Here is a 12,723-nt window from a genome sequence, read left to right as displayed (position 1 = left end):
CTTCTGCGCAGTCTGTGGTGGCGTCGTAATGCCTCCGGGAAAGGGAAACCGATGGGACCGCGAATCGCTGCCTCTGGCTTTTTATTTTTCTGCGGACAGGATTTGTTCACTGGTCCTTCATCTTTTGTCTGTTGCACGCATCCCGTTCCCCCATTTGCTTTCCCACTCCTTGGATCCAGCCCTCTGGGAATTCACGCCAGTTCTCTGACCCCGCCGTGAGCCCTCCTGGTCCTGGGGCGGGCCTGGCACGGAGGCGGTAACTATGGAGAATATGGCGGAGGAGGAGCTGCTACCCCAGGAGAAGGAGAAGGTGGAGGTGGTCCAGGTCCAGGTCCCGACCCCGGCCCCGGACTCAGCTCGGGTCCCAGCTCCGGCCCCGGATACGGCCCCGGCCCCGGACTCGGCTCCAACCCCAGCCCCTGCCCTGGCTCAGGCTCCGGCCCTGTCCCGGTCCCTAGCCTCTGCCCCTGACGAGGCTGAAAGCAGTAAGTGCAGGAGGCCCAGATCTTTCTGCTGCAGGAGAACCGAGAAAAGTGCGCCTTGTTGGGGAGGCCCTTCTTCACTGGGATGGCTTTTTATGGGGAAAGGCAGGTTTAGGGAAACGGGGGGAGGAAGGAGGGATCCGTGTAGCGCGGAAAACGGGTACAAAATGGAAGAAAGCGTCTCCACAAACCGAGGACATCACGATGAAGGTTATGGGGAGGCCAGGGGTGCTGCAAAATAAGGTTGAGAGCTTCTTCGTCAAAGGGGGTCTTTTTCCGGTACAAAAATAGGAAATTACACCTAATTTGGTAGTTTCCCACAGCCTCGTCTGCCATGGTTCCTTCAGTAGGTCCTTTAAAATGTGACACAGTAACCAAGGCAACGTGTTTACTGTAGTAGATCCTAGCTGTCAAGATTTAGAAACCATTGCTGGCAATTAGTTTTTATGCCTCGAAATATTCAGAGATGGGTTTTTCTCATTATTTCATTTTCTATAACGGCTTGCTTCCAACAAGAATTCGAGGCTGATCAGGAGTTAGAGTCAACTAAGTTATGGATGTCTTCCCTCAGACGTAATACCAATTGAGTTTTGTACTCCATTCCATCAGAAGTCAACTGTTGAAAAATTAATAGCCCATATTATTGTGCTTCTGAATGTGCTTGCATGTTTTCTAAGTGGTGATTTACGGGACCATAAAGGACTTTAAAAGATTAATGGAATATAAATGTTCTTAAGAATCTTCTGAACATTTTAAATGTAAGGTCTAAAAGGGTTTTTTTATTTCTAATTTTTTGATCGATAAATTGATCCTTACGTTCTTTCAAAATTATAACAAAATTATCTTAAATTAATTCATTGTCTTTCCTACTTCTAGGCCAGTTGTGAGTTTAATGTTGTAAAAGACTTGGATCGTTACTCTAATAGAATTACTTTGCAGTTTTAAAACAATACATGATTGTAGATTTAAGAGTAAGGCTGATCACAGAAAAGGCAAAGTTAGCATGCCTTACTTAGGTAGGCCCGTCTTCATCATGTAAGATCAAAGTAGGTACAAAATAAGGCCAGTTATTTCTTCACCCACAACTACTACAATGGCAGGTAGAGGGGGTATACTCATGGGTAAGTTATCCTCCCTACCTCACCTCTAGTTTGGATCTGTTTATATTAATCAGAAGTGGTTTAGCAGCTTTAGGGAATGCATGCTTTCTCCTTACCATCAAGAATATGTTAAACACAGTTTGGGAACATTTATTTGTATATTCTAAAATTTACAAGTATGTAATTTGGAGAATGTGCGATGTTTGGGAAACCTGAAAATGCATTACTAGGACAAATAATGTAATGATTGAGAAATCTGAAATGCATTGGAAATAATATATTAATCACATTTTAAAAATTATTTTTAGACGGTCTAGTTAATCCTTCGAAATCAGTCTGAACTAGGCAAGATGAAGATGTCATATCTGAAATAGAATTGAAAATTGAGGAAACAGTAATAGAAGAAATTGTAAAAGAACCTAGCATTTTGGACTCATCTGATTTAATAAGAGGTTTGCCTGTTGACTTATGGATTATTAATGTGTTACAAAAAGGTTGAGTGTTTTAAATACAGATTGTGTGCTATCAACTATCTTGAGCCAGAAAGTGATTTTGGAGGTGTACATAAGCATATCATGAATCTTTAGACAGATCTTTGGGAGTTGTATTCATAGTGGACCACAGGATTTTGTTGTTTTCTATTCTAACTTACAGGTTCCTTTCTCTTATTTCGTACTACTTAGTAGTTAGAATGATTTCAATAAGCATGTCTTTATATAATACTATATATCTTGTTTCACATACACATATACAGATCTTTGAACTATGGAAGCCAAAAGCTTTTGTGATTACAAATTAAATAGGTACACATAAATTCATTGCCTGAATCTTACTGTATGATCTTGCAAGTAAGATGGGAAAAAATTTGGCCAGTTTATAAGAATTATAGCTTGTTAGTCATTAGAGTAATACCCAAGTTAATGTGTTGCTCTTCATTTTTCTAAAAACTAAGGTAAAAATTGTATTTTCATAAATTTGAGCAGGAATGTCTGATAGTACTGAATTCAATTCCAAAATTCTTGACTCAGTGTGCTGCTCATCCAAAAAGACTAACGATTTTTCAAAATGATTTAACAAACTTTAGTGCCTGCTATGCGCAAGTTACTGTGATAGGCACTTAGCCATTACAAAGATGAATAAAGTCTAGCCCCTGCCTTTTTACTGCTTATTTCTGGGGGAGCCAAACAAGAACACAAATTATACACAAGGGTAAACAAAGGAAGGAACTGGGAGTGAACCGAGAAGGTAATAGTTGAGAAACCCGAAAATGTGTTACTGGGACTGGGTTTTGGCTTTTTACTTCTCTTTTTCACATTTTTTTCCTTAGGCTTTCTTCGTCATGCTCATAGTTTCACCTAACATATGTATTTATGATTGTGTCTATTCAGAATTCCTCCTGAGCTCTAAAAACAATTCAACTGCCTATTGGACTTTAGTACATGAATACCAGAACTACATCAAACATACTATGTCAAAAGCTAACTGCCTTTTTTTCCGATCTTCTTTCTTTCTGCCAAAAATGTTTTTCTCTTTCTTCATTGTTCCATTTCTCTTTCTTCATTGCTCTCTGTTCTATTATTCTCAACTCAAAATCTTGGACTCATTCTTGCATTTACTCTTCTCCCATACTTTACACCACATCCCAATTCTTTGCTTTTTTTTTTTTTAGACCTATTCTCCTTTTACCTTTCTATTACTAATTTCTCACCTCAATTATTGATCCTTGGTTCTACAGCCAGAAATAACCTCCAGAAACATTCAACTCATATTCACTTCCTCAAAAACCTGCAAAGACTTAGCATTGCCTAAAGAATAAAGGCCAAACTAACTTGCATAGAATTTATGCCTTCCATGATCTATACTACATTTTTGGCTGCATATTTTTCTACCAACTCCATCTATCCAACCAGGGGTGTTTCTTTATACCACATACCTTTGTTCATAAGGTTACACAAGTTTATAAGGCCAGCCACCAAATCTCTACGTACTGAAATTCTATTCATACCTTAAGTCTCAGTCAAGTGCCACTTCTTCAGCAGTAAAGACATCCCCAGAGGCACCTGATGGAATTAATTACCCCTCCCTTTGCATGCCAGCATTATATTACCTTTAATCCTAGTATTCATTTCACCCTGCTTTGTGTTAGTAGTTAATCTCTCCTACCTGATTGATAGTTCTTTGAAGATAGGAAACATGGCTTATGTTTCTTATTTCAATGTTTTGTACAGAGTAGAAACATTCTTTTTTGTAGAATTATATTGAATAATTAGGTAAATTTTAAAGTTGTCAAGTTCCACAATAGAGTTTTTTCTCCCAACGTTTTGCATTCTGAGCCACACTTGTCATTTTATATACTGAGTTATAGCAGTATTCTCCATCTAGGTACCAGAGCGTTATGCTACAGGCAATAAAACTGTAAAATTATGTGACATAGTCAAATAAAAATGGAACTGGATTACAGATTGTTAAAGCATAATCTAACTCTTAAAATTTCCTTTCAGAGAGACACATCTCAATTCAAAGGCAGCTTGCTGATCTAGAGAAGTTGGCTTTTGTAACTGAAGCGGACTTTGATTCGGCCAGTTCATTGAACTCAGATAATCTTGATGCAGGTATTTCCATGTTCGGAGGTTGTTTTGTTGTTGTTTGTTTTTTCTTCATTTCTAATGGTTTGTCGTGTTTCAACTCATGAAAAGTTTGCTAAGAATAGAGTTGTGTATTCCACGGAACTAGAGCAGTAGTAAAATAAATTTCTGTAGTCAGGAAATTGATAGTCTATATGCAAAGGTGCTGTGGGTACTAGTCATTTCACTCCTCCAGGAAATTACAATCTCATGGATATATAAGGGCTATGTATTTTGTAAGTTAGGAATTGCATTCGGCTATGAATAACAAAAATACCAAAAAGCAGTGTATTAAATATGATGGAGCCTTGTATACTCTCACATAAAATAAGTCCCAAGGCAGGCAAGCAATATAGGGCTGGCACAAGAGTTCCATGATACTGTCAGTGCCCCAAGCTCCTCTTTCTGCTCTGCCATCCGTGGTGCTTGGATTCCATCAAGATCACCTCGTGGTTTATTGAAGTAGGCAGAGTATATAAAAAATAAATTATGCCTATACTTGCAGTGTGCTATATATGAAAGATATTTGTTGGGTTAAAATTTATTAAATGAGTTATGGATTATTTCTGTATATTTTTATTACTTTAAACCTGAATTTGAGATTTTAATTGTTTTGTATACTATCAAAGTTTTTATTTGAAATACAGTACATTTCTAATTAAATTAGACTTTTATTTAGACGATCTATAAACTTTTGAGAACACGTTACTATAATAGGGAAGAATACGCAAATTCAGTAATAAGACATTGTGGTTATCTAACCATGCCCCCAGTCTCAGAATAACAATTTTATTAAATTCCTTCTATTGCTTTGAATGCCTTCTTCCATTTATCTAACTCCACGTATTAACTGTTTTTGTTGCAGCCATAGTAGAATACCATGGCAGATTCATATGCTCTCTGCCCAGCCCCTGTCCCTCTGTGAGTGACAACTGCTGCCTTTTCCCCTTTCCAAAGTACAGAGTTCTAGCAGCAAGGGGCTACGTGGCCACAGAATTTGGGTGTCGAATATGCATTCACCATGCACACTGAGACGGAGCTGAGGCAGCAAAACACTATTTAGTAAGTGAGGCAATAAGTAAGATAGACAGAATAAAGCAAGTAAGACAAAGAGCAACAGCGAGTTCTCACCACCCAAAGAGTGTTTCCAAGGCACTGGGGAACCGAGACAGCGTCTTGGCTTCAGGCGTGTCCAGCGAGCATCCCCGTGGGAGAGTTCCAACTAGGGCTCCCCTGGGTAAAAAACTAGGGTTTTTTTCCAATAGATTACCAGTCTGGAAAGAATGGTAGGCCATAACGATTACAATCAGCAAGCATGGGGACAATGAATCACAAGTTTCAGGGTAATTATCTAGGGTAGAAGGCAGGGGACATAATTTTGGCAGTGTCACAATGTACATAAGGTGACTGTGGCCACAGGGCAACCTACGTGATCCTATTCATGCGTTCCACCGGTGGGTCAGCTATTGTTCAACCAGGGGGGCTGGCGACGCCTTCCCGAGTTTACTCCTGCTGACCGGGTACCACCCGGACAGAGCGTTCCCCTGACGCAACTAGTGGAAGCCAAAAGGGGCACCTAACTCATATTATATTTACTTTACAAGAGTGACACTGTTTCTGCCAGACATTTTGGCTGGAGGGATATCATATAGTTCATCACTTACTCATCCTTTCTGTTCCCAGTGGCAACAAGATTATCAGCTAGCCACAGAGGGGGGAGTCTGTGGCTTAGGGTAAAAATTAATCAGTGACTGTGTGCTAAAACAATTATTATTAACTACCTACTGAGGAAGGAATGACTTCTCCCTAATGTTAAAGACGTTATCTAAGAAGGGAGGGTGGGGTTGGGGGGGGTCCCCTGTTACATCTTCTGTAGCTGAATCTAGGCATTAATAGCTAGTTTATTCTGTGCTTTATTGGTCCTTTTTTCTTTATCAGGAAACAAACAGTCTTGTCCATTGTGCCCTAAGGAAAAATTCAGAGCTTGTAATAGCCATAAGCTTCGTCGTCACCTTCAAAATTTACACTGGAAGGTCTCAGTTGAATTTGAAGGTTAGTATTTTTGTGCTTGCCTAAAATAAATGTAAATTAAATTCAAGATTTGATACCAGTTTGGAAATTTTATTGTGAACTTAATCAAGTATTTTCAGTTTAAAATGATGAGGGATTAATGTCCCTCTTTTAATGTGTTTGTTAATAAAAGATCACAAGCTTTCCAGGTAATAGCTATATATGACAGAAGTAGTTCAGTTAGGCAAACATTTATTAAGTATCTGTTCTGTACTGCCTACTCTGCTTGTCCTGGGGGTCCACATTACTTATTGAATGATATTTTAATGATCTACACTTTTTTTTTATATTAGAACTACCATTTTACACATATTTTTGAAGGTATAATAAGTGTAATAAAACATAAGATGTAGAAAGTAAATACAATAAATGTAGAAAGTAAAAAACAATCAGTATGAATATTGGAAAAGAGAAGATAACATCTCTTTTTTTCTCTTGATGGCTTAAAAAAACCTAGAGTTAGTAAGAGTATTCAGAACAGTTACAGGATATATGATAAATAATCAAAATCATAGCCTTCCTTCACTCTAGATAAACGGAAATTAGAAAAATATACCAATTATAATAATGACAAAAATGACACAATTTGGGGGAGTAAGCAAGAAGAGTCATACAAAAAATCATTAAAGTTGAGGGACAAAAACCAAGATCTTGCCAAATTAAAAGATTTCATATAGATAGTAAATGATTATTATATTCTGAGATAGTGAATTATGCGAATTATTATAGCATTTTTGGAAAGAGGACTGGCAACATTTAAAAATTGTAAGTACATAACACATATCTATCCACCAGGCACTTCTTCTGGGAGTAAAAGAATCAAAAGACGAGGATAGACACACAAGAATATTCATTGCAGCATGGTACTTAGTGACAAAAACATGGAACTAAAATAAAAGAAGGATGGTTGAATAGATTATGGTACACACTGTGAAATATTATGTAGCCATTAAAAAGAGTACATTAGATCTATGCCAATTTAGTTGGAAGGATTTCCATGGTAAACTACTAATGAAAACAGTAATATATAGGGAAGATTTTATAATATTCTATTTGGATTAAAACAAAAAGTACCCCCCAATAAAACCCTCAAGTCAATCTTAAATATGTGTATGCTTGTATTTGGATATGATTATGTGAGCATAGATATTGTTAAATGTAGTTACCTGGAGTTTCAACCAAACTGGATGAAATAGCCAGTATGAGACATCCAGAAAAAAAGCTAGAACTATTTTCTTAGTAGTACTGATACTAGTTACTTCAGAAAAAGGAAATTAGACTAACTCAGAAGTCATCCTCCCTCTTTGTATAGTATATTTAACCATATTGCCTTCTTATGAAAAAAGAAAGATTTCATCTTAATTAAGATGGTGTCTTTTGTAGTCTTTATTTAACCTTTAGGTTTTGTCTCTTTCCTCCAAGTTATTCTCTTCTCTTGATTCATGGTATCTCTACTTTCTCATGTACATTAGGTTGTTGAGTCCTTTCACATGGTAGTGATCTGGTAGATGGTGAATATCATAGGTTTTTTTAGTGAGAAGGCTTCAAAGAGTATTTGGCAAATATGTTGAAGAGAGAAACAACAAGATCTGAAGGAATACAGTGAGGTGTGAGCAAAAGAAAGGCAAGAAGCTTCCTGGGTTTGAGACTTTAGCAACTGAAAAAATAGTTGTCCTTTACTGAGCTGGAGAAGACTACATTAGGACCAGATAATGGGGAAGATGGCCGGGACCTCAGATTTAGGCATGGAAAGGTTCAGATGTATCTGATGGAGTTGTCAAGTAGCCTGTAGGTTGTATGAATCTGGAGTTTGGGGGAAAGGTTTGGGCTAGACATATACTTTTGGGAGTTGTCAGAATCTAGATGGCGTTTAAAGCCATAAGACTGGATGGGATAACCATAAGAAAAAAGAAGTCAGCCAAGGTCTGGTCCTGGGACACTTCAACATATACAAGTAAGAGAAATGATTGAATATAAGGTTTGAAAAGAAAGGATTGGAGATAATCTTACAGTTTTTGAGTTAGCAGCAACTGGAAAGCATTCTCATTCATTTTTAAAAAGTGGAAAAGAGACCTGGCTCAAAAGGAAATGATAAATTTATTCCTTGACAAGTAGACTTTGAAATGCTGACCCAATAACCAGTCATATATCCTCAATAGGCAATTAGGAAGAGAGATCTGGCCCTCAGGAACGAGTTGGTAACTAGAGTTATAATTTGGGATTTCTTCCACAGGGGAGATAGTGGCAATCATGAAACACATTAATGTTACCAAGAAAATGAGAAAAATCTCATGGAGCACATCAAGCTTACAGAAAACTGATATTTTAGAGGGTGAGAGAGGGAAGAGGATCTATAAAGAAGGTTCAGAAGGATGAGAAGAGAACTAAGGTAGTGCCATATCGTAAATGAAGAGGCTGTGTAGTGGCAAATGTAGCATAAGGCAAAGCTTAAGAAAAAAAAGTCAAGATGGCAGAGAATAGATGATCAAATTGAGTTCCAAAGGAGCTGAATAGCTAATCCAAGATAATACAGATAGTTTTGACAAAACCAGAATTCAAACCTGGATCCCCTATGTTTGTTTTTATGCTATATCATATATAACAAGTAAACTAAGGCAGTCTCATTCAAATAAATTAATTATGACACTACAAATATAAGAATAATCCTAGTTAGCAAATAAAATGTGCTAATAATTTTTAGTGATAATTGAATATTCAATGAACGAGCCATTCTTTTTTCTAGGTTACAGGATGTGCATCTGTCACCTACCTTGTCGACCAGTAAAACCAAACATTATTGGAGAACAGGTATCAAATGTTAGATTATTTTTAAATTTAGCCCTCCTTAGAGGAAATACTTGAAGACTAAAATGTGCATATTCGGCAATAAGGTTTACTTTAAGATTTTGTATGTGAGTGTTTTCAGATTATCATAGAAAAAATACGAAATATATGGAAAAAAGGCTTCCTGTATTGATTTTTCCGTTTTGTACTTTTTAATTTCAGTCACATAAATTGCTATCTTGGAAGGAAAATTAACTTATTTACCAATTTTAGAATGGAGAATTTAAATAGAAAGTAATTTTTTTTCTGTTAAGATAAATTTTGATCATGGAATAAGAGCCTTCAATTTCTGTGATTTAGTAAATACTTAGTATGTGTCGATTCAAACTCATCTTCTCATCTTTCCTATGCTCTTTTAATTTGTCAAAGGACTGACTCAAACTTTCTGAAATCTTTGGTAACTTTTTAAAAAATACATATGTTCATTTTTAGGATACATTTGATCTTTGGGGAATACAAATTATAAAATTCTTAGTGACACTATACTGAATACATATTAGTTTAATGAGTCCTCATTAAATATTTTTTTTTTCGGGTCACTAAAAAAGAGTAAAATGCTGGGGGGAAAAAAACATTTCTTAAACAATTGTCAGGACAGTGCTTAGTCTATCACCCCTTTCGAAGATATTTTAAATATGATAACCTCAGTACCATAAGGAACCCTGGATATTCTCTGCTTGCTGGAGGATCCCAAGTAAGTAGGAGGTAGAAGCACGAGGAATGAAAAGCATCAAAAGGAGGAAGAGCCATTGGAGTAGTGTTTTTGTTCTCAGCTAAATGAGAAATTAGAAAGTGAGAATTTTTTACTTCGTAAAACAGACTTTTCATTGTCTCTAGCATTCAGTGGTATAGTGGAACAAGCTCAAATTTCCAGAAATCTTGAAAACTGGTGGTTAAACGTGGCCATCATTAAAAATTAAATTATATAAACTTAAAAGTGAATAAATTATATTAAAAGGTAATGAATACTCAAAACTCACTACTTCCTAATTATTTTACTACGTGTTTATATTGTCTGTGCTCTTACAGTTATTTATATAAATCTACATGGAGGTAATGCTCTCTCATCTGATATTGAACATCTTTTCTCAGATTCATGTTCGGTGATGTCACATTGGTAGTTTGAAATGTGTCACAGTTGTAGCTTGAAATTACAGAGTATTTCTTTTCTAAATATATACTACAGAAAGCTGCAAACACTACAAATCAGGATTTTATTTTCCTGGAGAGCCAAATAAAACAACTACCAGCACACCGCTGCTAATATATACCATTTGTAAGTGCTGCTTATAGAAAATAGGATAGTTATTTGCTGATTAGAATGAATGGAAAAATCTAAGAAATTAAAGTTGTAGCCTATTGTAAAGTAAGATTAAATAGCATAAGTAAATATAGATAAGGAAGTAAAGATCCGTTCCAAGTCACATAGCAAAATTAATACTATCTTCTATACCTTTAAACCAGACACACTAACATACTTAAATTTGCAACCTTAAATAAACTTCTATTTTATTGTTGTAATCACTTATTTATGTATTTAAATTAAATACTCTGTTTGATAGATATCCAGTAAAATGGGCGCCCATTATCATTGTATCATTTGTTCAGCAACAATCACCAGAAGAACTGATATGCTAGGACATGTTAGGCGCCATGTGAATAAAGGAGAGACTAAATCAAGGTATATTGCTGGTAAGTTGAGCAATCTTATTAACATGTTAATAAGTAAATCTTTAAATGGTCCAGTTATTCTTTTCAGACATCAGAGAGATAAAAGATAGTGACTTAACCAAATTATTTAGTTAACTACGTACTAATCCATTACTTCAGATTTAGTTTCTTTCTATGAGGCTCCCAAGAACATGTAACAGCCGTCAATTAACACATAGTTAATAAATGGGCAGAAAAAAAGCAATTGATGCTCAAGTAAATATAGGTATCTTAATGAAAGATTATATATAGGATTGTATTACTAATGATGGCTCCTGCACCGATAACTGTTATATTTATTATTGCAAAACCCTGGAAAAAGGAGATAAAGTGACACAAAGACCATTTCTTTTCCTGAATGATAGATACTAAGTTATTAATAGTTTATTATTACTGAGGTAACCCTTCTCAAGAATTATGCCCTCATGCCCTAAAGCATCCATTGTATGTAATGAATTTCTTTCCTATACATCTAGAATGTACCTTTCTTTTAAGAAGTAAAAAAATATAGCCACTGAAATAATTTTCTATAGAGCTTAATTTTCTCACAGAATCTGATTTGAGAAAGGCTGATTTTACGAGATATGTGACATGCCACTCTGGTGGCTATAGAAGGATATATATAACACAACACTGGGAAAAGTTACTCTTGTTTGGCATTGTAAAAAGAGAAATATGCCATGTAGTTAACATTCTGATTGTAATATAAAACACAACACTGGGAAAGGTTACTATTATTTAGCATTGTAAAATGAGAAATATGTCATGTAGTTAACATTCTGATTGTAATACAGTCAAGAAATCCAAACATACTCTCAGTTATGTTTACCCACACATATTATGTATGTTTCATTTCTTAAATATATAAAACATACAAACACAAATACATCAGTATTTCATTTGGGTTTATCGCTAAATTATTCTAATAAATATTTAATGTAGAATCCTCTTTTTTCCATTACTTTATAGCCATTGGAATGTAATTTGTGATTTAAAATCATAATTATGAGAACGTGTTCTGAAATCTAGCATATTCAGGAAATAGAATAATTCTTAGTCATCCATATGACTAATGAAATGTAGCCATACAGAGATACTAATTTTCTAACAATTATACCACAATAACATATATTTAGCAGCCAACCTCTGTAAACACAGTGTCATGCTTGATAAGGAATAAAGGTATTTTAGGATTTTGTGTTATATTAGGTTGATTGTTTTTAACTAGGTAGGATATATCGATGTATTGATGTGTGCTAGGTAGTTACGATTTTAAGTTAATAAACTTTAATTCACTGCTTAACTGAGTGCTGCTCTTTTCCAGAGACATTGTGGAATATATCAGTTATGGTTTTCTTACATCTACCAAACTGATTACCATTAATATAAATTATTATAATGGAAAGTTATTTTTTTAATGTATATTGCTTTAGATATTTAGAATTATTTTGTATTTCACTGGAAATCTTTTTTTTTTCATCTTAGCTTCTGCTGCTAAACCATCTAATGAAATTTTGAAAGAGGCAGACACAGATGTACAAGTTTCTCCTAACTATTCTGTCCCTCAGAAAACAGATTCCTATTTTAATCCCAAAATGAAACTAAATCGGTAAGATAAATAGAGAAAAGGATTATGGGATGTTTCGAATCATTACAAATGTACCCTCTCTTAATGTTCTAATGTATTGAAGTTTAAAACTAGGACAAAATGAAATCACCTATTTTAGCATTTTCTTAGAATGATTGTTTTCTCTTTTTTCTACCAAACCAATTGCTTTCGCAGAGAGTAAAGTAGGCGTAACTTTATGTAATTAATGAACAGTGCTTTTGGAAGCAAGTTTTATTTACAAAACTTTTATTTATAAAATTTATTTATAAAATCATTATTCATAG

The 12,723-nt window shown here is 35.3% G+C and overlaps 1 protein-coding gene across 4 annotated transcripts in view; it reads left to right on the top strand.

The window, feature by feature from the left end:
* Window positions 1-30: 30 nt before the first annotated feature.
* TRMT1L (tRNA methyltransferase 1 like) overlaps window positions 31-12,723 on the top strand; it is a 29,668-nt gene continuing 16,975 nt past the window's right edge. The window contains exons 1-6 of one of the 4 annotated variants that reach the window (XM_033092956.1): window positions 31-485; window positions 4,084-4,194; window positions 6,145-6,258; window positions 9,020-9,084; window positions 10,683-10,812; window positions 12,316-12,439. In XM_033092956.1, the coding sequence (XP_032948847.1) occupies window positions 263-485; window positions 4,084-4,194; window positions 6,145-6,258; window positions 9,020-9,084; window positions 10,683-10,812; window positions 12,316-12,439 (767 nt within the window). In that variant the 5' untranslated portion in view covers window positions 31-262. Of the gene's footprint in view, window positions 486-1,885; window positions 2,035-4,083; window positions 4,195-6,144; window positions 6,259-9,019; window positions 9,085-10,682; window positions 10,813-12,315; window positions 12,440-12,723 lie in introns of those variants that run through there. The other 3 variants (XM_033092958.1, XM_033092957.1, XM_033092959.1) reach the window with 3 other exon arrangements.

The sequence above is a fragment of the Rhinolophus ferrumequinum genome, chromosome 22 (assembly GCF_004115265.2).
Source record: "Rhinolophus ferrumequinum isolate MPI-CBG mRhiFer1 chromosome 22, mRhiFer1_v1.p, whole genome shotgun sequence".
In the NCBI taxonomy this organism is placed as follows: domain Eukaryota; kingdom Metazoa; phylum Chordata; class Mammalia; order Chiroptera; family Rhinolophidae; genus Rhinolophus; species Rhinolophus ferrumequinum.
This window is presented reverse-complemented; position numbering and strand designations above follow the sequence as displayed.